The sequence below is a fragment of the Fusarium flagelliforme genome (genome assembly GCF_020744385.1).
Source record: "Fusarium flagelliforme strain FIESC 12 MPI-CAGE-AA-0113 chromosome Unknown B0J16scaffold_3, whole genome shotgun sequence".
Taxonomy (NCBI): domain Eukaryota; kingdom Fungi; phylum Ascomycota; class Sordariomycetes; order Hypocreales; family Nectriaceae; genus Fusarium; species Fusarium flagelliforme.
The window spans coordinates 366,152-393,974 of NW_025763505.1; the positions used below are offsets into that span (position 1 = coordinate 366,152).

Here is a 27,823-nt window from a genome sequence, read left to right on the forward strand (position 1 = left end):
AATGCATGAACCCCAGCCTGTAGGAGAAACTCTGATTTGGCGAACACATAGCCTTCTTCAAGATAATCATCTACTATTCTTGACACAGCAATATCAACAGCCATGGCCGTCGGACATCCCAAACGCGCCAGGACGAAAGTCGCAGATCTTCCCTCCAGCTTCCCCAACGTCCCAGCCTTCGAAGGCGAAGACACCCTCGACGCCTCCAAAGTCGCCTCAGACTTCATAAAGGACTTCTCCGATGCCATCACCAGTTCAAACTGGGACAAACTATCTAGCCTTTTCCTCGAAGACTCATGGTGGAGAGATTCTCTTACACTAACATTCGACAAACGTACCATCCACGGACGAGATGCAATTATCTCAGCATTGAAGACTCTTTCTGAAGACCATAAACGTAGCCCGTCAGATATCTCGACTGATGGGGAGAGAATGTGGGGTATGGGACCGCAGTATATGCGCCTTGCGCCTACGCTTGCTTGTCTTGATGTTCCCTTCAGTTTCTACACTGATAACCCACGCTCGAAGTGCGTTGGACAAGTCAAGCTCATTCCTATCGATGGTAAATGGCTTATCTGGATCTTGAGCACAGCCGTCCAAGAACTCGTCGACCATCCCTTTGAACAACTACCCCGTCAGTCACCATCTCTCATCGACAGCTCCCAGCGCGGCAAACCATCTGCCCAAGGTCTCCCCAATATCTCTGGTGTTCTCGACGTGGTCGTCGTCGGCGGAAGTTGCAGCGGTCTTGGCAACACCATCATGCTCGACTCCGCAGGCGCTGACGTCGCTGTCTTTGACACAGAGCTTGAGGCAGGTGGTAACTGGTCTACATCGCGCTACTCGAGCGTTATTCTTCATCATAGTAACTTTATGGTCCAACTACCCATGTTTCCCATTCCCAAGGAAGGATATCCTGAGTACATGGGTGGTAAAGACCTGACGAGGTACATGTCTTCTGCTGTGGAGCAGCTCAAGCTTCCTTTCTTCGGAGGTATTCAGGTAGTGGGAAGTTCTTGGGATGAGAATGACCAGCACTGGACGATTGATCTGAAGGATATACAATCCGGCGATACATCCACTATCAAAGCAAAGAATCTTGTTCTATCCAACGGCTTTCTTATCTCAAAAGCAAACCCCAACATCCCATCTCTCGAAAACAGAGAAACCTTCAAAGGACCTATCCAGCATACATCAGAGTATCGCGACGCAACTGAATACAAAGATCTCGACGTAATCGTCGTCGGCACAGGCAACTCCGCCCATGATGTCGCTAAAGATCTCGCCCTCAACGGCACAAAGAGCGTAACCATGCTCCAGCGCAGCCCTACAACACTTCTTGACTTTGAAGTCTTCTTTCCAATCATCTCAATGCGATACCAGGGTCAAATGCCCGTTGAAGCAGCAGACTTTCAAGAAAACTCTATGCCGTTGGCAGTCATGCGAGATATGGCCAATGGCCTGACAGCATCATTGAATCAGGTCATGGAACCAAGGCATAAGTTGCTCGAAGAAAAGGGCTACCAGGTTGAGAAGCAAGTCTGTCTTGTTTGTCGTGCATATGAAGAACGTGGAAGGGCTTTTTATGTGGATCAAGAAAGGGTTTTTGATATGGTGCTTGAGGATAAGATTCGTGTTGCTAAGGGTGAAGCGAAGGGTTTGACGAGTGATGGACTCGTTGTATACGACAAGGATACCGACGAGACAAAGACGATTCCGGCCGGTGGTATTGTTCTCGCTACTGGGTATAAGAATGAGGATTTACCTGCGAAGTATGCTGAAGCTGGCTTCATCGACAAGGACTCAGCTGCTAAGCTCGAGAACGTGAGCACGCTGGCTGTTGACGAGGAAGGCGAGTCACCTGGCTATGTCACCTATTCTGGTCGTAAGTTCTCTTCTTCTTCTTTTTGGTTTTATGAAAGGTCGCTAATTAATATTTATCAGATCCGCACCTTTATTTTGCCGGCATTGGATTCTACATGTGTCGTTGGATCGTAAGTACAACTTCTTTAATCAGTATATTGACAAGGCTAATGCTGTGATCCAGGGTCGGTACATCACTGTGCAAGTTATGGCTGATGTCAAGGGCAAGTTTCCCGAGCGTTATGCGCGGGACTAAGGACTGCAAACTTATTCATTGTGGTAGTCGAAACGGAGCTGGGTGGACATCCTTCCTATTTGACCACGATTGTCTTTTGCTGCAAGGATAAAGCAAATGAGCAAATCTATTATCAATATAGCGATGGTAGTGGTGACGGCTTAAACTATTTACTAACAAGAAACTCGGGAATGACAGATGAAATTCACCAGGTTGCCTGCAGGGTAATGCCAACGATGACCCCTTTAGCGAATGTGGATTTCGTATTGAATCTGATTGGGAAACCAACAGTGACAGTAACAGTAACAGTTTCGCGGAATATCTGCTAATAATTTACGTAATGATTTATTGGGTTGAGTTATGTCGTCGCAGTGTCCCCTGAGGCCTCGGACTCATCAAGGTAAAGGCACAATATCGATTGCTAGCACGCAACACTCTAGATCCAAATCGGAACCGAAGGATCAACGTTTAAATCATAGCCAAGCCAAACGAGTCAGCTCATTATCCAAATCTGTAACACGTCCAGGCCTAGAACAATAGAAGCACCTAGCCAAGGTGAGCCTATTTCAAGCGCTTAGCGAAGATGCCGCCCTCCTTAAGTAAGGAGACAGTAGTCGTTTCACTTTCTTCTTTTTACGCCACGCTGATATTAATAACGGCAGCTAGGTGATCTGCCGGGTATTTTGCATTGCATGATGTGCATGGCGTTCAAGCGGCAAGCCACGGAGTTGTCTCTGATAATCTGATTCAAACTTGTTACAATCGCAAGGATACTCGGCGAGATTTTCATGGTTAGCTTAAGCGCAGCTTTGTCAATTCTTCCAAGGCTGTGACTTCTCGGGCATTATTAATTCTCATCTCGATCGTAGCCCAAACCCCGTTGAAAACTTATTTATCTCGTAAAGAAAACCTTTCAAGAAGAGGAACAATATTTATCCTCTGCGCAAGAATCAGTTAATTTCGCCTAAGATATGACGTCCTCGGCCGATCACTCTCAATGCGCGTATAACCGATATCGAATGCGAGCGTTGACAAAAAATGAGCCATTTTCCTTTTATCCATTACTAAATCTCTTGGATGGCGGTTTGTTATCATAGGGTCAATTTCACTGGGACCAAGGGGATCCTAGCTTCGGGGCCTTGGACCTATCCACTGAGCGATAATCCATGGCACGGGTAAGTCGGAGTTGCACGTGTTTTTGGTCGGTCTGCTGCAGCCAAGTAAGCCACAGACAAGGGAAAGACACGTTGTGAGAGAAAGGGGAAGGAGTCTAGAATGTTTGTTGGTTGTAGGATAAAACAGGGGTTTTGCATTTTATTTAAACGTGCAGGATGATCATGAAAATAGCATCCCATGTGTTGAAGTCCAACTTATTGAAGACAAGCTAATGTCGTCAGACTTTAGTCTTGAATGTCATTTATATGGATCATTAACGGGACCTTCTGTTATTAACGGGACCTCGACGTAATTTATTGAGACTGTTTCAGGCTTTTTATCTCGTAGCCCAGTGAAACGGGCGGGCTTAGCATGCCGTTGGACTTGCTGTGGTTTCTCGGGCCGATTGAAAGACTGTGATTATTGCCGTATTGATCAGCTTCAAGGAAGGGTGATGGATGGGGAATTGCATGGGGGTGGATAAGGGTGAGTTCGGTATCGCTCAAAGAAGGAATAATGCTCGAGCTGGATACCCGGGTCCCTGTTATTACCATAGCTCGACTTTAGCTGCAGGAAGCCATCGTTTACGAGTATTCCAGTGTCTATCTATTAAAGGAGGCAGAAGAGTAAAGCAGGATTAATGACCCTCATTCTGAACCTCTTGAGCACAGGACAACCCCTAGACATTCGGAAGGGAATTAAAGTGATTAGTTGCCCACGGGGGAGGGGAATAGCTAATCGTCCTGTTACGTACTGAAAAACAACATTAAATCGTGGAGAGAGACGAGTCTCAGGCCAGAACGTGTCTGTTCGCGTTGGGGCGGGTCTCCGGTAAGAGGAGCCGTTCAAGTTCAGGGGGCAGCTGAAGAATTGAAGAAACCCACGAGGGCTTCACGGAGACTGTCCGTTTATTTTCTAGCGTCTTGGTAAATATGGATCACCAATTCTACTGGAGTGACAGCCAATAGACGAGTGATGGTGAGAAGATACGTATACTCTTAGATAACCGAGCTTTTCCCAGAGCAGAAAAAAAACCCAATGGATCCAAACCCTTGAGGAGACAGGGTTAGGGGAGAGACGAGAGAGGGGGAAGCGAAAAAAAGACAGTCAATGCCCCCTGAGTCAAACCCATTGACCTCCTGAAGGTTTGACCAAGCTTTGAACCCTTTTTTTCTGCTTCTTGGATTCTGTCTCTACAATTGTTCTGTTGGTCTACGTACCAGGCCCAGTTTATTCCTCCTCTTGATCCTTGGTCTATATCCCATTTGGATCTGATTCGATACACGCACCGACCGATACGATATCCCTCCTCCCTGCTATACCCAATACTCAAGACCTACCTATACGAATACTACCACAATGTCCGGCCTCGACGCACCCGAAGTAGCCACAGCCTACGACGCCGTGCGCTCCGACAAGGATAACACAAACTGGCTCCTAATCTCGTACGCTTCTGCCGTCGGCAACAAGCTGACGCTCACCAAGACGGGCACGGGCGGTCTAGCAGAGCTGGTCAACGAGTTGGACGACGGACAAGTCCAGTACGGCTACGTGCGCGTCGAGTACGCCAACGATAAAGAGAGCACGCGAGTGAAGTTTATACTGGTGGTCTGGATTGGAGAGAATACAAAGGTTATGCGCAAGGCGCGCGTGAGCATCGAGAGCGGGGATGTTAAGAGGGCGCTTTCGCATCATAGTATTGCTGTTACGACGGGAGATAAGTCGGAGTTGGAGGAGAGGGATATTGTTGTTAGGTTGAGGAAGGCTGGTGGTGCTGATTACAATGGAGGACGGGGTTAAGACAGCACAGCACCTGATGATGAACTACGACTGCACGGCACACATATACCTACATACCTACATACATACAGCTGCAACAGCATGCAAGGAACGGCCCGTCATGACAAGCGTATCAATTGATCAACATCTCAAAACCGGTCACGTGTCCCGGCAACAATGCAATGTCGCCGGACTTCTTAGATAGGAATAAGGTCAGAGCTATCTAGGTGAAGGGTGCAATTGTGCATGTTTATCTTGTTTCATCCTAGATACTGGCGATAGCCTCAAACCTAGACAGCTCCTGCAAGTTGGATGCGACACGAAACTTGATGGCAGGCCAGGATGGGTGTTGATACCCTGACGATCACATACAGGATATTCCCCAAAATAGGTAAAGTAAAGCTGAGAGATCGTCACGAAACCGGCATTCGGCTTGTTGATTGAGTTCAGTCAATTACCTGCATGATCCAGCCAGCATGTGTTTCACATGCACTCACTCACATCTCACATTCAGCCACCTCTACTGTACTCACAGACTCGGTGTTGTTTAAATTACCTGAAAGCTTGGCCCAATACCTGAACAGTTCATTCTTTCCTCTACCGTTCAACTGTAACGTAGCCTGCAACCAACATCCTATCAACTGCAGTGCAGTAACTGAGAGCGACTTATCTCCTTCCACTTCTAGCTTGATGCCGAAACCTTGTGTCGGCCTGGCCGCCTTGTGGTTCCACTCTTTTCATGACGTAGCAGCCTATCATCTTTGCTTCTTGAATCGCGCGAGCTCTTTTCCTTTTCAGCCCGTGTGCGCTAAACAAGATGGCATTTACGGGTTGGACCTATCATTGATGAGCTTGTGGTTGTACGGGCTTTTACTTATCTCTGTACGGCAAGTTACTGATTGCAGTACATTGCTGTGGTTATGAGAGGAAAGCATCGGATCGTCGGTGATTGGTACTGAAACAAGTACAAGTACAGGTTAGCCAAGACTCTTCATCAGTCAATACGGTGATGCTTCTAGACCCTCAATTCAATGCTGTTGGTTCCAACAGTCAGACTACTGTATCATGCTCTTCCCCGTCCCTTGTTCTCATCGTCTACCCTTAGCTACTAGGTAATCCTGGCTTACTGTAACTGTCTAAGCCAGTGGTCCCGGCTGGTCTTGGCTTCTATGGAACCGCAACATCCCACTCTAAAACCACTCTTTTCCACTTTTGGACGCGTCTCGGGGGAGGGACTTTGATTCCCTGCTTGATTGCCACCCATTACATAGCCTGGAGGGGGCCCCCCCATGTTTCCCGATAATCCGCTACTCCAAATTTCTTCAAGGCCCCGTCCGTCACTTTTCATTCCCCAGATTCAATCCACCCTCTTTGTCTTGCTTCTGTGTTTTTAAATCCCTTCCATTCCCCTCTCCCTTCCCTTTCCCTCCCCATCCCACCCCCGTCTATCTCTCCAGCCTTACGATTAGTCTGCCATCATGTCCAAACACGACTCGGGCAGCACAAGCACAGGTGCAATGGATCCAGTCGTCGAGCAAAAGCCTCGTCGAGGCTCAAAGGCTTCCGTCGGCAACAATGATGCTGCCGATCAGCTCCTCGAGAACCTGGGTTACAAGGCTGAGCTGTCGCGAAACCGCTCTACCTTCCAGGTCGCCTTCATGTCCTTCGTCCTCGCTTCCATTCCCTACGGTCTCGCTACCACCCTGGCCTATCCTCTTGTCGGCGGTGGTCCCGTCAACGTTATCTGGGGTTGGGTCGCCGTCTCTCTCATTATCGTCTGTGTAGCTGCGTCTCTTGGTGAAATCACCAGTGTCTATCCTACAGCTGGAGGTACTTTTCCTCCCCTCCCAATTGGAGCCATGTCTGTCCCCGTGAATTAAACTGATTGTATCGTGATAGGCGTCTACTACCAAGCTTTCATGCTCTCCCCTCCTCGATGGCGTCGCATTGCAAGCTGGATCTGCGGTTGGCTGTACATCGTTGGAAACATCACCATCACTCTCGCCGTCAACTTCGGAACCGCCCTCTTCATCGTCTCGTGCGTCAATGTCTTCGAGTCGAGCCCCGGCGTCGGCGTCATGTCCGGCGAGCCCTACCAGGTCTTCCTCGTCTTCCTCGGTCTGACCATCCTGTGCAATGCCGTCTCTTCGCTCGGAAACAAGTGGCTTCCCTGGATTGATACCGCCGCCGTCTTCTGGACTTTCGCCGGTGTTATCGCTATTGTCGTTTGCGTCCTCGCTATTGCCAAGGAGGGTCGTCGTGATGCTGCGTTCGTCTTTGGTCACTTTGAGGTTAACTCTGGATGGCCTTCCAAGGGCTGGTCTTTCATGGTTGGTCTTCTCCATGCCGCTTACGCCACTTCTTCCACTGGTATGATCATCTCCATGTGTGAGGAAGTCCAGAACCCCCAGGTTCAGGTCCCCAAGGCCATGGTCGCTACCATCTTCATCAACACCTTCGCCGGTCTCCTCTTCGTCGTTCCTTTGATGTTCGTCCTCCCTGATATGCAGCAAGTCGTCCTCTCAGCCCAGCCTGTGCCCTTCATCATCAAGAGCGCAGTCGGCAGCTCAGGCGGTGCTTTCGGTCTTCTTTTCCCTCTCATCATCCTCGCCATCATCTGCGGTATCGGCTGCACAACTGCCAGCTCTCGATGCACCTGGGCTTTCGCTCGTGACGGTGCCATTCCCGGTGCTAAGTGGTGGTCCAAGGTCAACACTTCTCTCGATGTCCCTCTCAACGCTATGATGCTCTGCATGGTTGTCGAAATTATCCTTGGTATCCTTTACTTCGGTTCATCGGCCGCCTTCAACGCTTTCTCTGGTGTTGGTGTTATTTGCTTGACTGCTTCTTACGCCACTCCCATTGCCATCAGTCTTTTCACTGGTCGCAAGCAGGTCAAGACTGGAAAGTTCTACCTTGGCAAGTTCGGTGCCGTTGCCAACTGGATCGCTCTCGGTAAGTCCACTGACTCTAACTATAGTCTATCTCGCTAACTTTCTCAGGCTGGTCTCTCCTCGCCATGCCTCTCTTCTGCATGCCCTCCGCACTCCCCGTCACCCCCGAAACCGTCAACTACGCCCCCGTCGTCTTCGTCTTTGCGTGCTTGGTTTCTGGAATCTGGTACTGGGCTTGGGGTCACAAGAACTACGCTGGTCCTCCTACCCACGAGGATTAAAAACTGTTTTTCTTTGAAGCGAGCAGGATCTAGATGCCTTGACAATTTATTTGACATTTTCCCTATATCAGTCTGGTATATACGTGCGAGGATTTTAGTCGTGCTCTGTGCTTGATACCCAATACCTAGCTTTAGATAGGATGATCTCAGTGTTAGCTAGGAAGATATTCATAATTCACATTTTCAAAATGCCATTACGATGCGGGGCAAGTGATTGTACCTCTCAGATCTGAGATGACTGACAGCATGCCGAGCCGTGGCTGGTAGTTGGTTTAACGTCCAGAGGCGTAAAGGTTGCACGTGGGAAAACACTCGATCAGCCATCCTCTTTATTCCCACAACACAATTGGTGAGCCACTGATGCTCGCGTGACTAACGGTCAGAGACATACCTTAAATTGGGTATCACATGGGAACGAAATAAAGCCATGTACCGACCAAACTTCTTTCAGCTTACTACGCCGCGCGCCCATAAGCGAATACGTTGAAGCCAATGAAGTACCTTGTCCTCTCATGACTGCTTAGTGGCTGTCAAAGTAGGGTTACACATAAGGTGGCAGATGACAGCATTGTGCATTGAGGGTGTGGTGTCAATCTGACGGATGTTACGAGACTCGATCTGGTATTGGAAAATTGGAAACACTGAGGCTATTATACTGAAATCAACTAAGCAGAGATATGACCCTTAGATCATCCATCAACCTTGGACACGACAGGATTTGTCGTCTTCTCCTTGGTCTCCCCAACACTAGCCCCATCACCTTCAACACTCGCACTCTCCTCATCCTCTCCCCTGACCTCAGTCCCATCATACCCACCATTCTGCAATCCCTGGTTCCGTCTCGTCCACCAAAGCATACCCAGCTGCACACAAACAGACCCAAAGGAAAACGCAGTCGTAAGCGGAAATCCAATAGGATACTGCGGTGCGTCCGCAACTCTAAACGCACGAAGAGGAATTGTCGCATGGCCAATATAAACGATCATGACCGTCAGCGCAACAACAATGGCTCTGGCTTCGGGTTCTTTGCGCATCAGTTGAGCAAACCATGCCATCAGTGCTGGACTGCCTGCATTGACGGCGTATGTCATGAAATAGAATCCCATAACGACCTTGTGGTCAGACGGCCAAGCGCAGAGGACGCTTAGCATGATACCAAGCATCGTGGCACAACCACAACTGATTTGCCATCGCCATTGTTTCCAGTCTGATAATCCGTTGAGGATGAGGTTTGTGCAGATTTGCATCGCGTAACCGCCGAGTGGGAGAATGTTGACCTGGTATGTGCTGTACATCCTGTTCCCAGCGCTATCCTTCAGACTCTCGATGTAAAGAACGAAGTAAGAGTTTGCTCGGTGCGCCCAGGCGTTCATTGCGAACGCAGCAAGGAAGAAGAAGGTAACAGGATGCGTAATCAACTTCTTCAACTTGCTCTTCAACACAGCGGCAGGAATCAAGTTCGAAGTCTTGGCTCCAAAATCACCCATGCGTTCCCTCGACAGTTGCTTCTCCTCCTCAGTCAACCATTTTGCGCGTGTATAAGCAGGCGTATCAGGAATAACAAAGAATCCCACAATGCCCTGCGCGATGGTAATAACTCCAGAGACAATAAACAACCATTGCCAACCAGCGATTCCGTGAGCGCCGTTAAGATTCTTGTACAGAGCTGCTTGAAGGGCACCGAGAAACATGGCGCCTGCTACATCCGATACGTTGAAGCAGGCGATTCGGAAGGCGAGTTCTTTGGGGGTGTACCAGTTGAAGATGAGGGAGACGACTGAGGGCCAGAAGACGGCGGAGAAGAGGCCGAGGAAGAAGCGAAGGGCGTAGATTGTTGTTGCGTTCTTGGCTTGGCATGTGCTGAATGTGTTAGTTTACTATATGAAGTGAGCTTTAGTTTGAGGACTTACACTAAAACGAATAGTCCCCAGATAATCTCACAAGTTGGCAGGAAAAGAGAAGGTCGAACCTATTAAGTCAGCTTCATATCCCAACATGATATTTGAATCACTTACCCTCGTCTGAGCCAATTGCCCAGGAACAAGTCCAATAGCATATCCAATCGAGAAAAAGGTATTGAACATAACCAACTCATTTCCATACAACCCCAACGCCTCTCTCATGCCGGAAACATAAGCCTGCGTTGTAGCAGACTGATCCATCTCTTTCATAATACCGGCGATAAAAGTCCATGTGAGAAGAAGGCAATCGAGCTTGAGAATTAAGACATGGCGAGGATTGCGAAAATAGGGGATTGCTTTAGAGATGTGTTTAAAGATGCCCGTCTGAGGAGGATGAGATACCGGTCCCTCGGTAGTTGGAGATACCTGGACTTGGGTTTCGGAGGTGGTGGTCGCCATCTTTGCAACTATCTCACCAAATAGTATCAAGATATGTAAACAAAGTCAACCTGTATCCTTTTTCGAAGAATTCAAATACTTAAGATGAAACAGGAGTTATATACAAGGGCCTTCACACCCTGTCCATCATATCCATCTCTGTACCCGGCGATAGCACATCAAGATAGGCATTTAGCGGGCCTGTGAGATCTCGCGTCATTTGCCGCGCAAACAACGACATTATCCCAAACAGGAAATATCCGTCGGGCCAAGACCCGACACCTGCATTTAAGCTTAATTTGTTTATCACGACATTTGTACTATAGTATTGGGTATCTGGCGGGGAGTTCGCGATAGATTATCTGGATGAGGAAGTTTTATATACTTTTGCCTCAAGATGTGATTCAGCTTGTTGCTGGTTGTACAAGCGGGAATGTCCCGATCTATTGCGCGATATCACGGGTTTTGGATGGTTACAGTGCATTGTATAAGATAAGAGGCCTGGGAACTGTGGCAAACGTAAACTGCCCATGTTTGAAGAGATGATATTCTCTTGTCGCCACAACATAAACCAAAGCCAAACATACCAGCAATATCATATAGTTCCCAAATGACATACCCAAAGGATGAGATATTGTCTGTTCTGTAGGTTGAGTACGTCTTTGCGGATCACCTTTACAGATATGTTATCGCAAAATCCAAATAACCCTGCAGCTGTTGCAGTGACAGGTCGTATTTTTCTAAGATTTTGCGACTTCATCTTAGATCAACTAGCGATAACCTACCATAGAAGAGAATAAGTGATGGTTTTGATGGGTTTGAAAATGATGGTAGAATAATTGTATCTAAGGATGAGGAGTACTGACGCTCTCGTTTATAATTATAAGTTAAATATTAGCCCTTCTATCTCTCCCTACATCGGCACGTACCTCTTCCCTTCACAGAATCGAAATCCACTTATCCCCTATCTCCTTAATCTTGTATTTCGCTAATGCACATACTATTCTTCCTTTTCCCCATCATCATTCCACATCGTAGTCTAGACAAAGCGGGCTGTCAAGGCAACTCCAACTTTCTTTCCCTCGAATGTCTCAGTCAGCGTATCTCTCGCCAACCAGCCCCGCGGCAACAAAGGGCTTGTTCTTTTGCCAAGTGACAACATTCCAGGATCCTTGGTGAATCAGGAGTATGTCATTATCCGTTGCTGTGGATGATGGCGCTGGATCATGTGATCGGGTAACTTGCCATGATCGACTTGACTCTTCGTGATTGGCTTTGGTGTCTAAGAGTTGGACGAGTAAGGCTAAACACTACGGGTAAGACGGCCATGTTCATTCCTGGAGTTGTAAGGGAAACGTCATTGCTGCGACGGCCCAATCTAGTTGAGCATGAAGGAATATAACAATTGCGTACTGTACAAACATGGTCTGATAGTATCATTTTTTCGCCGTTGGAAAGTGGGATACCATGTTAAAGTTTAATTTTAGTTTCAAACTCTGCAAGCGTTGAGATCGTCAAGGTTCATCAATGGCGCATTTAATCTACAAACTTTCTATTTTTATCCAACGTTGAGATCGCCGTCTCGGCCGAGACATATAGGGTAGCATTACTTCCAATTGACCACCTGGATTAATCGGAAGGCAGTGCATTTACCGCCATAGACCATTCTGGTTAAAAGCCAGAATTAAATTAAATTCCTATAAGCCAAATATATATTACATGTCTGATTGAAATGAGCGCATCCACTGAATTCATTGCCGTATTAGCCGTGGATACATGAAGATGACTTGATATGACTGAACATATCCAGCTCGGCAGTCTCACATCCATGCAAATTACTTACATCTGGACACCGGACAACACTCATGATCTAACCAATCACCTACTAAAAGCATGAGTATCCAACTATCCATTCTGCTGGAATTTCTACACCGCATGCATTTCAACCGCAAGCATCATCAACCAGTCAACCCCACACAAGCATTTGATGTCTCACCCAGCGCACAAAGAATATGAGACATTGCGTACGCGTCCAGCCAAATCCAGGCTGTTTTCGGTGTTGAGCTGGTTCCTTCAACAGAACCTGTTTCGGTCCATTCCGCTACCAAGTTTCACTTGACAAGTGACAATGGAGATGTCTGAGGTAAGGAATGGATTTGCGTGGTGGGTGTTTCTGTGCCTTTGTTACCACAGCATGAATTTCTTACAGCCCCCATTATCCGCGACCGTGATATGTACTCACCGTTGCCAAGAGAGATTAATCAGATGGGGATTATAAGTGGATTGACTATGGAGATAATGTGTTAGTTGAGTGAGGTTGAGTATGTAATTTGAAGGACGTATGTGGTTGGCCCACCCAGTCGGTGTATGAGTCTTGGCCTGCGGAAGGCTTGGAACATAGTAAATTCTGGAAAAAGGTAGCAAAAGTACTACCGTCGCGAGTCTTGATGTTCGTGCATCAAGGGAGGTTGCAGGAGTCAACGGCCGCTTCCATGCTTCCTCCCTCAAGCGGACTACATCTCCATAAATTAGTCTGCAAGCAGCATGGCCAGGCACAAAAGAATGAATTATCTTATCTCCAATACCGAATCCAGATTTCGTTCCTGAGATGGTGAGACAACCAGCCAACTATCCCCATATAGTGGCAGGAGTGGGTAAACTTGGTGTGCCCTTGCATGTCTTTTCCGGGCTAGCCATACTCTCGGGAATGTTGCAAGCAGGGCGGTTGGAATTCCATAGCACCGCAACCATTATCGTGAACAGTAGTCTAGTAGAGTCGAATAGTGTAAGTATGCAACTCTAGATAGTAACATTTTTCTATATAACATCCTCCAACTTCCTCCTCAAATCACTTCTCACTCATCCTCACTCTCATCTTCTCATCGAGGCTCAGTCCATTCTTTTACAACAACAACATTCACTTTCTTTACTCAACTCAATACACTCTCTTTAAATTTGTCTTTTACAACATTAGAAAAAAGTTTTCTGATCTAATCATCAACAATGCGTTTCACTCCTGGTTTCCTCTTGGCTTTGGCCTCGAGTGCTACTGCTCAGCGCTTCACCAACAGCAGTGTCCCTGCTACTGAGACTGCTACCACCACCACTGCTCTTCCTACCGAGACTGGTGTCAACGGTCCCATCTCTGTCGACCTTAATGGTGCCGAGCTCGGACCTGGCGCTTCCTTCATCACCCTTCCCGACGGAAGCATTGCTATCCAGCTCCTCTCTGCCGTCAACGCCTTCGCTTCCTTCTCCATCATCATTCCCGGGGATGTCTTTTCCTCGTTCCCCATCGGCAACTTGTTCGTCGTCCTCTTCGAAATCCTCGTCGAACTCGAATCTGAGAACCGCAAGCGTGCTGACACTGACTGCACTCTCTCCGTTACTGTCGACGGCACTGAGGTTTTCCTTGATCAGCTTGAGACCAGTGGTGACTTTGCTAGCAAGTCTTCTCGAGGCAGTGAGGCTGGCGCTCAGGCTCCTCGTCTTGAGTTCATCCAGCGCTGTGGCGACAACCCCGTTCCTGCTACTGTTGCTAGACTCGCTCTCGATGAGGGTGAAGGTGATGGTGGTAGCGGCGGTGGTCCCGTCGTCACTGATACCACTCTGACCAACTCTGAGGGCGAGCCTACCGGCACTGATACTTTCACCGTCAACCCTACTGAGACCGATACCAACACCGAGGGTGCTACCACCAACTCTGAGGGTGAGACCGTCACTGCTACCGGTACTGAGACTGCTCCTACTGCCACCGCTACCTCTCCTGCTGGCTTCCCCGGTTCCGTTGGTGACTTTGCTCTCTTCGGCTGTGTCGGTTCCACCAAGGGCTTCCCTACCTTCGAACTCATGGAGACCTCTGACTCTATGGACCTCGAACGTTGCGCCAGCATGTGCGATGGCCGCGGATACTTCGGTACCTACGACACCCAATGCTACTGTGGTGACGAGGTCGACAGTGATGACACCAGCCGAGTTGACCTTGACCAGTGTGACATCGAGTGCCCTGGCGATGACTCCGAGTTCTGTGGTGGTGATGCTCCTCTTGACCGCATGAACCGCTTCAACCGTCGTCAAGCCGCCATCCCCAACACCATCCTCCTGACAGTCTACGTCACTCTCGGCGGCTCCGACGTCACCATCACCGACATCCTCACTGCTACCGTCACTGACCAGTCCACCATCACCACCACCTTCACAACCACCATCTCCGACGCTTCCACCACCGAGACCAAGACCGTGACCGCCATCTACGAGTGCTACAACGGCCAGTGCTACCCCGAGACCGGCCACGGCGGCCGCATCGTCTACGTCTTCAAGCCCTACCCCGGCGAGGAGTGCGACGGACAGTACGTCTACATTTCTGAGAAGTGTGACTGCAAGGGTGGATCTCAATATGTCCCTCACTACTGCTCCAACGGAAGCTGCAACGGCAAGGAGGTTTACAAGCCCGAGCAGTGCGATGACTGGTACAACCACGATGTCTGCTACACCCCCGCTGACTGCGACTCTTGCGAGCATGGTCAGGTTATCTACAAGCCTTGGGAGAACAACTACGGTACTCCTGAGCACCCCCAGATGCCTGAGATTCCTTCTTGCTCTCACCCCAGCTGCCCTGCCACTGAGCACGGCTCTAAGCCCGTTCCTGCTTGCAAGGGTGATGACTGTGAGGACTCTGGTTCCAAGGGTGGTAACAACGGCGGTAACGGCGGTAACGGAGGCAACGGAGGAAACGGTGGCAACGGAGGCAATGGCGGCAACGGAGGAAACGGTGGTAACGGAGGAAACGGTGGTAACGGCGGCTCTGACTCTGGCTCCAAGGGCGAGACTCCTTGCTCCGGCTCCGGGTGCGAGGACTCCGGTTCCAAGGGCGTCAGCGGCGGCTCTGGTAACAACGGTGGCTCTTCCGACTCCGGCTCCAAGGGACAGAACAACGGCGGCGAGGACTCTGGCTCCAAGGGTGAGGCTCCTTGTTCTGGCGACCACTGCTCGCCCACCATTGTCAACGGTGCTGGTAAGCAGGCTGTCAGCGGTCTTGCTTTCCTTGCTGCCGTTGCCGCTGCTCTTCTCTAAGTGCAAGCGCAATTAGCATAGCGACTTTCTTTTCTATCTTCTGCATTTGAAGAACTGCATTATTTGGGGGAGTAATTTGATGGTGTCTGGCTGTGGTTGGAAAATCTTTGGAGAAGCATGTGGAGGGTTAATGGGTTAATCTACTCAATCTAATATTTGATACAAACTTTTCGTGCTTGTGACTGTGATTTGAAGTGCTCGCCTGTATTTGCACCTTGATGGCTGATGGTTTGATACTGACTTGGAAGCTAAGCTAAAAGGATTGCGCTGTCTGGTATATTATCTTGCCTTTGTCGCCGTATGCGATGGTCTTATTGCAGTAAGAGGTAGGTTAACTAAAAGCTAACAGGCTAGCATGTATACGATTGAGCTATGTTGAGGTACTCTTCAAAAAGACCAGCATTTAGGAAACAATGGCGATTGAGTTTAACCAACACATGCAAGTAGTAAGCGCCTGATGCGCATTCCTGCACAACCGTTGAACCCAAGGAATGAGGCTTCATGGCGTTTATGGAACCCTCGCTTGCAGAACAATGGCCATGCGGGCCTCGATGACGTGCATTACCATCATTGTAGCATTGGGACAAAACATTCAGACCCGCCATTACTTCACATATGGAGACATTCAATTCAGGCTTATACTGTAGCCGAAAGCACAGGTCACGTATGGGTCGCAAGAGTTCAGGGTCAACTGATTGCACAAACGAGGGTATTTGTTCGCCAATTAATACATATTAAAATATCCAAATTCTTTTGTATCGCCAACTGCCCATTATATAATCCCCATCCAAATTATTGACATGTAGAAAGGTGTGAAAGACGCAAGCCGCTTAAAGCTGGAAACCGAAAGCGAAAGAGGAGAAAAGCAGAGCACCGATAGCGACACCCATAGTGCTGATACCACTCTTGGCAGCAGAAGAAGGCGCATCAGTCTCGGTAGAAGAAGCATCGGCCGAAGAAGCAGTTCCGGTAGCAGTAGAAGTACCAGTAGAGCTGCTCTCATCATCATCGTCCTTGTCATCGTCGTCCTTGCTGGAGACGACGCTGGCCTGGGCGGTAGCAGGCACCTTGGCGTCCTCGGTCTTGGTGACCTTCTTGCTGCCGCTGCAGAAGACATCGGTGTCGGCGGCGCCCTCCTTGAAAAGACACTTGCTGAGGGCGTCGTAGGACTGGTCGATGGCGACGCAGTAGATGCCGCAGTTGTCGTAGTAGGAGACAATCTGGGCGTCACCGCAGCACTTTTCCATGATGGAGATATTGTCTTTTGTGTAGGGCATGGCGCAGGTGTTGTCCTGGTTGGGCTGGTTGTACAGCTGGGCTGCGCAGGCGGTGCTGCTGCTAGCAGCGGAGGCGGAGCTGACGGAGGTGGACATTTTGGCGATGAAGAATTAATTAAAAGCGATTGTGAGAATTCGAAAGGTGGTTTGGATAACGAGTGTTGGTGATGCGAAAGAGATGGAAAAGAGAGGGAAAGTTCAGTACGCGTCGGCTAGAGGCGAGTTTTTGTCTCGGTTGGCGCATTAAGGGGTTAATCCGGGGTTTTTACTGTACCTGGGCCTATCACTGGTGCTCCAAATTTAGCAGACTTTGCCTTCTGGGTTTAGTGGCCCCCAGGCTCGTATCACTCCCAGGATGTGGGAACGCGCCAAGGGACACTAGAGGACCCAGTTGCTAGGCAACTTGGGAAAGGATCAGAGGAGTGAGATGTTGGCAACGGTTATGGCGGATGCTAGTCTAGAATGATAAGGGTCTTTACTAACGGTAGACTGTTGAGTACGTGATGATAGCAGTTGAGACAGCCACATAGAGTCACTGTATGTGAGAGATTGATGAGTTGATGATACTGCTTAATTAATGACATAACTGTGGAACCAGTTTGCCAAGACGTGAGATCAGATCAGGTGGGAAATTGGTTGCATCATGCACAGACGTTGAAAATTTACATGGAGGCTTAATTGATGCTGGTATTCATTGAAAGCCATTTAACGTAACTGTCACCAGTCATCAAGCAAGAAATCGCATACATAGAAAATGACAGACAGCAGACTATTGTTCCAGAAACTACAAAGTATTTATTTGTGTAATCGCAGGCTGTACTGTTATGGCAGTTCGCAGGGTCGTATTGATGACTTCTGGTGGAGATATCGATCGGCTAGCTGGCGAGCTGACAGCTGAAGCGAAGTCAAAGCATGGGCCAAGCTCAATTACCCTACAAACTCATCAACAGGTACACCGGTCTTCATGGCCAATGCTTGATCGGCTCTATTTCACCATGTTTCCGAAATACTGACTGTTCTTGCTGTTGTTTGAAGAGTGTCCAATCATGTATACATACTGGATAACAGCCATGACAAACTTCATTCAACTTGTCGCTCCCACTGCAGTAAGACGGTAAAGGCAAGAAGATGTACCAGGTAACATCACATAAAACACCAATACATACGTTAATCACTCCCTAAAAGCCTCCAACTTCATCCTCCCATAATACAAACACCACCCCCAAACCACATCAACAACCACAATATCCGCAAAACTAAAAACAAGACTCCCCCCAAACACAAACTTGTAATACCACCATGCATTCCCATCATTCAAATCACTAACCTGACACACAATAGCCCACGGAAGAACATATAGTAAATTACTCGCCAAACTCTGATACAAGTACCACTTTGGTCTCGTCGCGAGAAGGATTGTGGCAAGTTGTGTTGACATGGCGTAGAAGATATAACACCAGTCGAGACTCTGCCACATGTCGGCTGTCACGTTGGCTACTTCTTCTGATCCGCTGATGTATCGTGCGAAAGGCTTTGCGCCGAAGAGCGTTAGGAATATGGCGATGGGGACTTCGAAGATTAGTGCTAGTGTGAGTGATCGTAGGGCTGGACGTGTGATGTTCTGCAGGTCTTTAAGTGAAGCTCTAGGCTTGCGCGTGCTGATATCCATTCGTCGTCGCCAGTCTCCCCAGTTATGTCCAATGAATTGCAGCGCTGTAGCTTCGAGAGCTTGAACGGGGACCATGATCAAACCCCAGCGGATAGTATTGAAGACGCCCCATGCAGTAGCATACACTGCGCCCAACGCAACAATGGTACTGACAAGCCAAAGATACAACGCATTCCTCACAGCTGACTCAGTGAAGAAAATAAGGCCAGGTGGAAGAAGGACTTTAAGCGCGTCGAAACTCGGTCGTAACTTATCTTGCGGCTCGCGCGGTGTATGCTTGGTGAAGGAATATGTATTCGACCACAAGAAATACAAAAGGCCAGCGATGGCAGCGACGAGATTGCAGACAAGCTGTATAGTACCCTGCATGTTAACCGTAGGCGTGAAGCTCCCGACGTGGAATTTGGAGATGATGAGGAAGTCCAGGATGATGTTGATGGCGAATTTGATCGTGCTGATTGCCAAAGGGATATCGGGTTTGTCCAAAGCCCTCGTCGCTGTTGACACAGCTGTTTCCAATGTCCCAGCAAATACTGTGAACGATGTGATTCGCACATACGTCAAGCTCACATCCCGAATTTCCTCAGGGACGAAACCCCTCGCAAAGGCCTTTGCAGCTGCGACGAATATGATACTCAGCATCAAGCCCACCACTGATTGAAACAGTATCAGAGTATGCGTAAGCTGCAGACGCTTCGCAAGAGATCGCGATGCTTTATCACCGATAATAACCCATGCTGCTCTTGGTAAACCCTCATTGACTGCCTCGGAGGCGGTATTCATGTACGTGTATGCATCTGTCAGAACAACCTTTGAGGAGTCAATGTTGGAGACCCAGAGTTTGGAGAGCGTGCCGTAGAGAGCGGGGAGGATGAAGGATGCTAGATTAAAGAGGAGGGAGCCTGTGTAGTGTGTGCGGTGGAAGGCTGAGGAGCGGATGCGTCTGGTGATGCTATTCAGGAGCTTCATGACGATGAATTTTAAAATAGCATGCATTCATTCTTGTGAGGTTACAATGGGATGTTGATGCTGTGATACCGAGAAGGAGGAGTTGAAAGCGGCTGAAGAGGGGTATTCAGCTGGTCGGCCTCCCACATGAGGAGCGAAGTCACATTTGGCGATAATAGGAAGCATTTCCCTCGATTAGATGCATTAAATAGCATGTTAAAATAGATGTTTAGGAAACTTATTATTTGGATTGATGTTATGAAGTGGCGATTGCGGATTGTGAGCACTGGTGTGTAAGTGCTACAGTGGAGAATCTCAGTGGGCGCAGCCTGTAGAAAACCGCCCGCCCAGTCGACCTTTCAAAACCGACTTTCAGTTGCAAGCCAGCCACCTCCCACCCACACAACAATCTCTGAATAACCTCAAAAAACAGCAAAAAGAAATGCTCACCTCGAACTGGTGGCATTGCGTAATCTGGGAATCGAACCCAGGGCTCCCCGATACTTGTTAGTTCTTGAAGAACTCGACTGGCAACGGAGAATTTTACCACTAAACCAATTACGCTGTTATCTTGAAGTTGCATGTTCGAGCCAGTGATCCAGTACAAGAGACAAGCAACACTTGAGATTTGGTCCATCGCGAGGCTTCTTAATAACTCCACAATACGCGACTAAAGTGCTGTTCTAATTGTCTTGCGGCTTGAACAGATGGTTGCTGTGTGGGCGGGACACCCGGAGGCGGCTTACAACCGAGAGCCTGCGATCTTTCACGCCGGTGTTGGCGCTTGCGAAAAAAGAGCTCCAGGATCGATTGCATGTCAATATCCTTGTTCCCATGTTCCAATGTAACATAAGAAACGCCCAGCTGGTATCGCATGTGTTTGCATCCATGCTCGGTGCTTTGTCATACCTGCGATGATACTCAAGACCTCAATAACTGCTTTCAAATTTCGTGCGACATCAAGGCGTTGTTTGCTCAATTGACCAGACCATGATTTCTTATTGTAAAATACCAAGAGACACATAGCGGCCCATGTCTCAATTGAACCCTCTCGGCCTTAATTGACCCGTCTCTCTACCACCTCCCAATGGCCTCCTTACGAGGTGAGTCGGGTCTCAGATATTCTGTTTAAACCTCAAACAAGCCCAGCCCGTGATGCAGATCAGATGAGCCACTGCCGAGAGTCACTATTCCAAATATATTCAAGTGTAAGACAAGCGAGATACGCATTGATACTGTCATCCTCACTGGCACTGTTATCTTTGGTGGTACTGCCGTCCTGTCATTTACCCAGAGCCCATCCTGCGGAAACAAACCGGTAATCTTACCAAGCACACACACTCATTATTTGTAAGGCTCTGACATAAGAACACCAGATGCAAAGCTCACTCTCAATTCCGCTTCTGTGGATTTAGCGGCGCTAGAACACCCGCGTTCGGTCAATGTGTTTGTCTCAGTTGATAGTCATGCCTATCACAATCCGATGCAAGGGGTAGCTCTCGGCTGCAACGGTCCGGATTCATCCATCTAACACTGCCATATAATTTGTCATTATTTTATACCTTGATCCTTGGTATATTTTCTGTGTTAGTTAAAGTTGCCTCTGCTGTGTTGTTCTGTCTTACATGCATGCACGAATATCTCACCGAAGCGGGATATCACAGTAGCTGAACATAAAATACAGTAGGTGGCAAGGAAACGCTGCATATGTTCTCTGCAAGGGATTCCAAATAGGAGAGAAATGGTTAGCCTCAACTTATGCATGACTAAAAACTCCCGCTTGCATTGAGTGGGCTCAGTAATCTCAAAGATGCCGTTCTTTGCAATGGCAGTACGGCTTATACCGTCAAACGCTTAGGGCTCTCTGACGGAGGGAAGATCTCAATAGCCAGCCCGCACGTTAGTGTCCGTGTGTTTGTATTCTCCGGTTGGTCGACCAAGCTCCTGCAAGCAAGACCACCATGCGAAACTTGTGGTAGTGCGTGCCCGAAGATGGTCGGACCGCTGCAAGAGCCGGAACAGTGGAGTACACGATACGATCTAGTCCAGGCGTCATGGACTACCAACGAAAAGAGATACTAAACAGAGTCCAACTACCGGGATTGTCAGAATACAATACAAATTAGTATTAAGACATGCTGCAGCTATTCTAATGTAGTATAGGCTCGCCCGTTTGTGCAGAGTCGATCAGCGGATGACGCTCAATTTGTAATTTCTCGAGACATCTCTAGCTCTTGTCTTGCCTTGTGTGTCTGTTTCGTCTTATATAAAGTCCCCGGATGATCGCCATCTGGGAATATCTACTCAATCATCATACACTCCTTCTCTTCGCTTCTTCCCAGTCATCATGTTCAAATCTCTGGCTCTCTTTTCCCTTCTCGCTGCTGCTTCGGCACGCAAATGCACAAACATTACCGTTCCTGTATCTCTGACTTCTGAGAATACAGAGTTCGGCATTGAGACTCCTCTTACAAAGATTGATGTTACAAACTTTATTATCAATCTTGCTAGACAGGGTGGTGAACCTTATCCTGTTACTATTGCCAAGGGTGTAAGTGACCACAGCATACCATGGAGGAGGTAGTAGGCTGACTCGAGTAGAAAAAGAATGTCACCGGTACCTACGATCTCGCAGCTACATACTGCGAACCCGATGCCGGCCCTGGCCATGAACTTCAGATCATGACCCACGGTATCGGGTTTGATAGAAGTTACTGGGACTTTCCCTTCAACAACTACAACTACAGCTACGTCGCCCGCGCCGTTGACCAACACGGCTACTCGACCCTAACCTGGGACCGTCTCGGCATCGGCGCCAGCTCAAAGGGCGATCCTCTTAACGAAATCCAAGTCAACATCGAAATCGCCGCTCTCAAAGCCCTAACTTACAAGGCTCGCGAGGGATCTCTCCCCGGCGTCGGCTGCGGCGGATACTCTAAGGTCGTGCACCTAGGCCACTCATTCGGTTCAGTAATCAGCTACGCTCTCGCGAACGAGGCTCCCGAACTTACCGATGCCATTGTTCTTACCGGCTTTACCCAGGCAACTGCTTATCTGCCTTGGTTTGCTGTTAGCAATAACTTTATCCCTGTTACCGACTCACCTGCTGCTGGCAAGTATCCCCCCGGATATGTCGCTACTGCATCGACTGTCAGCGTGCACACCAATTTCTTCTCCGAGGGGGACTTTGATCCGGAGATGTTGGAGGAAGCGTATAAGAAGGGTCAGCCTGTTACACCTGGTGAGCTGTTGACTTTGGGTGGACCTGCGGGCGTGAACAATACATACACTGGTCCCGTACAGATCGTGACAGGATGTAAGTTACCCTTCACTCTCTATCAATTGACTATACTGACAGCTTCTAGCACGCGACATTCCTTTCTGTGGCGACAACTGCTACTCTACCACAAGTGTAGGCGAAAAGCTTCCTTCCTTACTCGACTACTCCAAGAGATTCTTCACTCAAGCTTCGCGGTTCAACACAACTGTTGTTCCGGGTGCTGGACACGGATTGAACTTTGGATACTCTCACACTTTTACTTACGATGCTATTTTCGACTTTCTTTCCGAGTAACTCAATTGACTTTAACGAAAACCTCTTTGTTTATTTGGCCCAGATATAGCAGGGCATGTACATAGCTTACAGCTTCTAATATATTTCGTTACCCTCTACAATGTCCGTATCAGTGGAACAAAAATGATCCGTCTTAGATCCATACCAAGACATGGAATCTTTCATCATCCGATTTTATTTCCATCCATCATCGTATTCTTAGTGGAGGTCGGCTGTCAGCGGTTTGCGCAGGGTAAACCCCCCACTTCCAAGACCCTGAAAGCCACCTGTAACGGGCAGGCGATTAGTGAACTGCAACCACTAGCTTCCTGTTTCGTGAATGGCTTCCGTCATAACAAAGACTCCGAGGTCCATAGCGGGGTTGTCGCTATCTCGGTGTCTTTCAAGATCCCCCACTGCTATTTGTTTTTCTTCCTCCTTCAGAGCTACACGACGCATACGAACAATCTCTGGGACTGCACGACAGAGATTCGGTACACCTACGACTTACGCGCAACAACGAACGTTATCGAATATATCAGCTTCAACCATGGTCGCTGAAAACTACGATGCTGTCCTCAAGGGCAAATACCCAGGCAAAGACCATGCCAAACGCGTCGTCGACCTCATCCGCAAGGACATCCCCGATGCGAACGGTATAATCTACCTCGAGAGTCAAATGACTCGCATGATGGAAGACAGCGACGAGCCCCAACCCTTCCGGTACATCCCACATCCTTATCTCTAGACCATCAACTAACTTCAACAGCCAGCGACGATACTTTTACTACCTCACCGGCTGCAACCTCCCCGACTGCCACTTCATCTACGACATCCAATCCTCCAAATCAACCCTCTTCATCCCTCCCATCAATCCCGACGACGTAATCTGGTCCGGTCTCCCCGTCAGCATCGATGAGGCCCTCGCGCAATACGACGTTGACGAAGTAAAGCTCACCACCGAACTCAACGCAACCCTCGCCCATCTCGGCGCCGAAAACCCAAAGTCCTCCGCTTTTGCCATCGCGAACCAGATCTCCGACCATGTCTCCTTCATCGGTTTCGATAACAAGAACTTTGAGGTTCTGAAGAACGCCATCGAGGTGTCCCGTGTAGTCAAGGATGAGTACGAGATTGCTATGCTGCGAAAGGCAAACTACGTCTCTGGCATTGGACACCGTGCTGTCTTTGCAAAGGCCAAGGCTGCTAAGAATGAGCAGGAGCTTGAGGCGGCGTTTATGGAGCGCTGTTTTGCGCATGGGTGTAAGAAGATGTCGTATGATCCTATTTCTGCGGCTGGACGAGCTGCTGCGACTCTTCACTACGTCGGAAACAATGCTCCTACAGAGGGAAAGCTTAACCTCTTGATGGACGCTGGATGCGAATACAACAACTACGCCGCCGACATCGTAAGCGCACCCCTCCAATTGTTAACCTCTCTAACATATGCAGACACGAACATTCCCCCTCTCTGGCAAATTCACCAAAGAATCGCGCCACATCTACGAGACGGTTCTCAAGATGCAAAAGGCGTGCATAGACGTTCTCAAGGAAGGTGTTCTCTGGGATGACGTCCACGTGCTGGCCCACCAGATCGCCATTGACGGTCTGCTTGAGGCGGGTATTCTCAAGGGTGACAAGGACGAGATCCTCAAGGCTCGCACAAGCGCTGCTTTCCTCCCTCACGGTCTGGGTCACTACCTTGGTATGGACACCCACGATACCGGTGGTAACCCCAACTTTGCCGACAAGGATAAGTTGTTCCGATACTTGCGCGTGCGAGGAAAGCTGCCCGCTGGCAGTGTCGTTACTGTCGAGCCTGGTGTAAGCAACCCCATCTCTAACAAAACATGTTGATTACAGTAACTGACTCACCTATAGATCTACTTTTGCAAATTCATCATCGATCCTTATCTCGAAGACCCCGCGCACAGCAAATTCATCAACAAGGAAGTCCTAGACCAGTACTGGGATGTCGGTGGAGTCCGGTAAGTTTATTAGCCACCGTCGCGCTATTGATGAACCCCTACTAATCTGTTGATAGTATTGAGGATAACATTCTTGTTACTGAGACGGGACATGAGAACTTGACTGATGTTCCTAGGGAGTTGGATGAGATGGAAGCTTTGGTGTCTGCAGCCTAAACAGTAGAACCTGAGCTGTGTCTAGATGAAGATTGACAGTCGTATCTAGATCTGATTAAAAATAAGCATAAATAAATGAGTGACATTCAATCTATAAATAAATCATCTCGCTTCCCCATATCATGTCATATCAAAATTCGAGACTCAAGGGAAACATTATTTGTTTGGATACGGTGTTAATATTAACCCCTGAAAGTCACACGGTGCAATTTCTACAATTGGCCACATTCCCAACGTTTCTCCCTGAACAAATATTCTTCTTTCAACTCAATCTTCTTTCATCAACAATTAACCTCTCGTCAACAACACAGGAAGGGTAAAGATGAATCACTACTTTGAGAAACGACCGGAGCCTCCTCCGCAGTTCCTGCGTAAGCCCGTAGCGCCGCCGACTCCGCCGCCGGCGTACAGTGCTTATCCTCCGTCTCAATTCGGCTCCGCATATGCACCTCCACCGCAAGCTCCATCACCAACGCCGTCGCCTTTGAGGACTCCTACTTTTGAGAGTTATAATCCTTCAGGCTCAAACTCATATGACCGGCCTTCAACTTCTTACAATCCATCCTCGCATTCAGATAACCGTCCTTCAACGTCGTATAACCCTCCAGCTGCGTCGCCAACATTCGCTCCGTCTCCAAGCTCATACAGCCCTGGGCCAAGCTCATATAACCCTGCTTCGAGCTCATACAATCTACCACCATACAATCCCGCCTCAACACCATCAACCCCAGTCCCATATAGTCCCTCAACATACAACCCATCTCTCCTCCCTCCCCCTCCACCTCGTCCTCTTCGACCAGTTCGCTCAGCAACAAACCTAACCAGCGCCCACGCCCCTCAACAATCCGGCTTCTTAGATCCCAAGGGCACCCATCAAGTCGACTTTGTAGTCGATGACCTTCCTTCTCCGGCTTCCTTATCACCTGGTCTTTCACCTACCTTCCCGAGCGATGCGCCACCGCATGAGATTCGTCGTGTCAAAAGCTCTTCAGCTCTCTCAGCAGCACTATCAACCCACCCACAAGACCAACCAAAGGACTCATCGAAATGGAAAATAGCGCTAGGAGAAGCCCAGTACTTCGCAGGAGGATTAATATCGCATCCTGCAGAGTCGAACAAGCATTTCAGTATCATCCGTCATTCACATGCACTGGTTTGGTACAGAGGACCCTCTACATCCGTGCCTATAACCATCCTCTCCGATGAGCCTCTCCCACCGACAAGAACGATATGGATGCAACAAAAAGGCTTCTCTGGTAATATGGGCATGAGTCTCAAGGCGCTCATGGGCACGACAGGGACATGGCTAAACGTCACACCCGTAACAAAAGCAAACGTCGAACATCTCCCCGAAGCAGAAGAACGTGGTATCCAACGTGACTTCAAACGTTTCATCAAGAAAGCCTCAGGAAAATTAAAGAACCACATCCCCAGGGAAACACACATCGTGCGCATCCCCGCAGCAGCAACAGACGGTTATTTCCGTCTTGTAGTCTGCGCAGGCGAAGATAACAAGAAAGTCCTTTGCGGAAGTCCCGTGTTTCGCATAGCGAGTACATCCACAGATGTCAGCACCGTTCGGGGTTCTAGTTTGAGCACTATGCCTCTTGAGATGGGTATCAAGGTGGCTACCACTATTGGATCGCAGGTTGCGAAAAAGTATACAGGTGTTGCAGGCGCTGTGGTAGAACAGGGTGCTAAAAGACTCACGCCTGCGAATGCGACGATTAAGAAAGTTGCTACTACGGCGTATCAGAAATCAGGTCTCAGCAACGCAGTTAGTGAGAGCTGGAAGAACAACAAAGCAGGACGATATGACCCGTTACTTAGCGGCACTGCACTCGATGCGCCGCTAGAAGTAATCGGTAGCGACGACGGTCCCGAAGCCCCATTCCCCTACAAGTTCGCAGGGAAGGTGGTTCGCGGAACGGGAATATCGACGAGGGAGTTTGGTATTCCTACCGCAAATCTAAGTGAAGTAGGAGACGATGTGAAGATGCGCATGGGCGGTGCCTTTGCAGCATGGGCACGCGTCATTCCCGCTCCCGCTCAAAAGACGGAAGATTTCGACGATGACTGGCACGAAGCAATCGTGACAATCGCACCTCTCCGAAATGCGCCACCTGGTGTTGTCCAACGGAACAAAGTAATCGTTCACATCCTACATGATTTCGAGGATACGCTGTTTTTTGAGATGAAGATGAAGATCATGCTAATGGGCTACCTACACGCTTTTACTCCTACACTCACAAATGAGCAGATAGTGGAAGAGCATTCGCGCAACGTCATGACTACCACTGCAAGTCTTGCACGGGATGCTTGGGGTCCTGAAGTAAACCTCTCAGCTACACGGGCGGCCAAGAGCGATAGAGGGTTCAAGGAGAGGTTGGGAGAAGCGACGGGTGTTGTGCAGGGTGGATTGGATAGAGTTCCGTCGCATTGGATTGGAGTTAGGAGTGAAGGGTTGGAGATGAGGGATCAGGTTTATGGGAATGGAGGATTGTGGGTTGCTAGATGAGTATCGCTTTTGCGATAATGTCTTGGATATTGGCGTTGGTGTTGAGATTAGGTCGTGGAGTTTGAGCAATTTATTGGTAGACAGAATAAGAATAA

General features: G+C 48.8%; 10 protein-coding genes and 1 non-coding gene across 11 annotated transcripts; 7 read left to right on the top strand and 4 right to left on the bottom strand.

Annotated features, from left to right (window-relative positions):
- Positions 1-102: 102 nt before the first annotated feature.
- On the top strand, positions 103-2,119 carry B0J16DRAFT_317813 (uncharacterized protein; the record flags this gene model as incomplete). Its single annotated transcript, XM_046125394.1, has 3 exons — positions 103-1,885; positions 1,945-1,994; positions 2,048-2,119. 3 exons carry the CDS (start codon positions 103-105, stop codon positions 2,117-2,119), a joined length of 1,905 nt encoding a protein of 634 aa, XP_045984058.1.
- A 2,185-nt stretch (positions 2,120-4,304) lies between these two features.
- On the top strand, positions 4,305-5,414 carry B0J16DRAFT_336504 (uncharacterized protein). Its single transcript, XM_046127236.1, has one exon. It carries the CDS (start codon positions 4,613-4,615, stop codon positions 5,051-5,053), a length of 441 nt encoding a protein of 146 aa, XP_045984059.1. The 5' UTR covers positions 4,305-4,612; the 3' UTR covers positions 5,054-5,414.
- Positions 5,415-6,302: 888 nt separating this feature from the next.
- On the top strand, positions 6,303-8,586 carry B0J16DRAFT_336507 (amino acid/polyamine transporter I). Its single transcript, XM_046127237.1, has 3 exons — positions 6,303-6,862; positions 6,932-7,987; positions 8,035-8,586. Exons 1-3 carry the CDS (start codon positions 6,511-6,513, stop codon positions 8,205-8,207), a joined length of 1,581 nt encoding a protein of 526 aa, XP_045984060.1. The 5' UTR covers positions 6,303-6,510; the 3' UTR covers positions 8,208-8,586.
- Positions 8,587-8,896: 310 nt separating this feature from the next.
- On the bottom strand, positions 8,897-10,567 carry B0J16DRAFT_396396 (major facilitator superfamily domain-containing protein; the record flags this gene model as incomplete). Its single annotated transcript, XM_046132269.1, has 3 exons — positions 8,897-10,067; positions 10,118-10,176; positions 10,223-10,567. 3 exons carry the CDS (start codon positions 10,565-10,567, stop codon positions 8,897-8,899), a joined length of 1,575 nt encoding a protein of 524 aa, XP_045984061.1.
- A 2,847-nt stretch (positions 10,568-13,414) lies between these two features.
- B0J16DRAFT_336509 (uncharacterized protein) lies at positions 13,415-15,908 on the top strand. The gene has a single exon (XM_046127238.1). The coding sequence runs from the start codon at positions 13,550-13,552 to the stop codon at positions 15,617-15,619; it is 2,070 nt and encodes a 689-aa protein (XP_045984062.1). The 5' UTR covers positions 13,415-13,549; the 3' UTR covers positions 15,620-15,908.
- A 204-nt stretch (positions 15,909-16,112) lies between these two features.
- B0J16DRAFT_336510 (uncharacterized protein) lies at positions 16,113-17,164 on the bottom strand. The gene has a single exon (XM_046127239.1). It carries the CDS (start codon positions 16,990-16,992, stop codon positions 16,450-16,452), a length of 543 nt encoding a protein of 180 aa, XP_045984063.1. The 5' UTR covers positions 16,993-17,164; the 3' UTR covers positions 16,113-16,449.
- A 688-nt stretch (positions 17,165-17,852) lies between these two features.
- B0J16DRAFT_336511 (uncharacterized protein) lies at positions 17,853-19,768 on the bottom strand. Its single transcript, XM_046127240.1, has one exon. It carries the CDS (start codon positions 19,559-19,561, stop codon positions 18,068-18,070), a length of 1,494 nt encoding a protein of 497 aa, XP_045984064.1. The 5' UTR covers positions 19,562-19,768; the 3' UTR covers positions 17,853-18,067.
- Positions 19,769-19,979: 211 nt separating this feature from the next.
- On the bottom strand, positions 19,980-20,077 carry B0J16DRAFT_t126. The gene has a single exon. It is a non-coding gene; the product is annotated as a tRNA-Gly (tRNA).
- A 1,709-nt stretch (positions 20,078-21,786) lies between these two features.
- On the top strand, positions 21,787-23,203 carry B0J16DRAFT_370140 (Alpha/Beta hydrolase protein). Its single transcript, XM_046130344.1, has 3 exons — positions 21,787-22,064; positions 22,115-22,829; positions 22,879-23,203. Exons 1-3 carry the CDS (start codon positions 21,861-21,863, stop codon positions 23,085-23,087), a joined length of 1,128 nt encoding a protein of 375 aa, XP_045984065.1. The 5' UTR covers positions 21,787-21,860; the 3' UTR covers positions 23,088-23,203.
- A 413-nt stretch (positions 23,204-23,616) lies between these two features.
- B0J16DRAFT_265532 (peptidase M24, structural domain-containing protein) lies at positions 23,617-25,210 on the top strand (the record flags this gene model as incomplete). The annotated part of the gene is made up of 5 exons (XM_046123401.1): positions 23,617-23,789; positions 23,836-24,475; positions 24,519-24,890; positions 24,948-25,054; positions 25,111-25,210. 5 exons carry the CDS (start codon positions 23,617-23,619, stop codon positions 25,208-25,210), a joined length of 1,392 nt encoding a protein of 463 aa, XP_045984066.1.
- Positions 25,211-25,453: 243 nt separating this feature from the next.
- B0J16DRAFT_301722 (uncharacterized protein) lies at positions 25,454-27,728 on the top strand (the record flags this gene model as incomplete). The annotated part of the gene is made up of 2 exons (XM_046124615.1): positions 25,454-25,716; positions 25,786-27,728. The coding sequence occupies exons 1-2, from the start codon at positions 25,533-25,535 to the stop codon at positions 27,726-27,728; spliced, it is 2,127 nt and encodes a 708-aa protein (XP_045984067.1). The 5' UTR covers positions 25,454-25,532.
- Between the last annotated feature and the right edge of the window lie 95 nt (positions 27,729-27,823).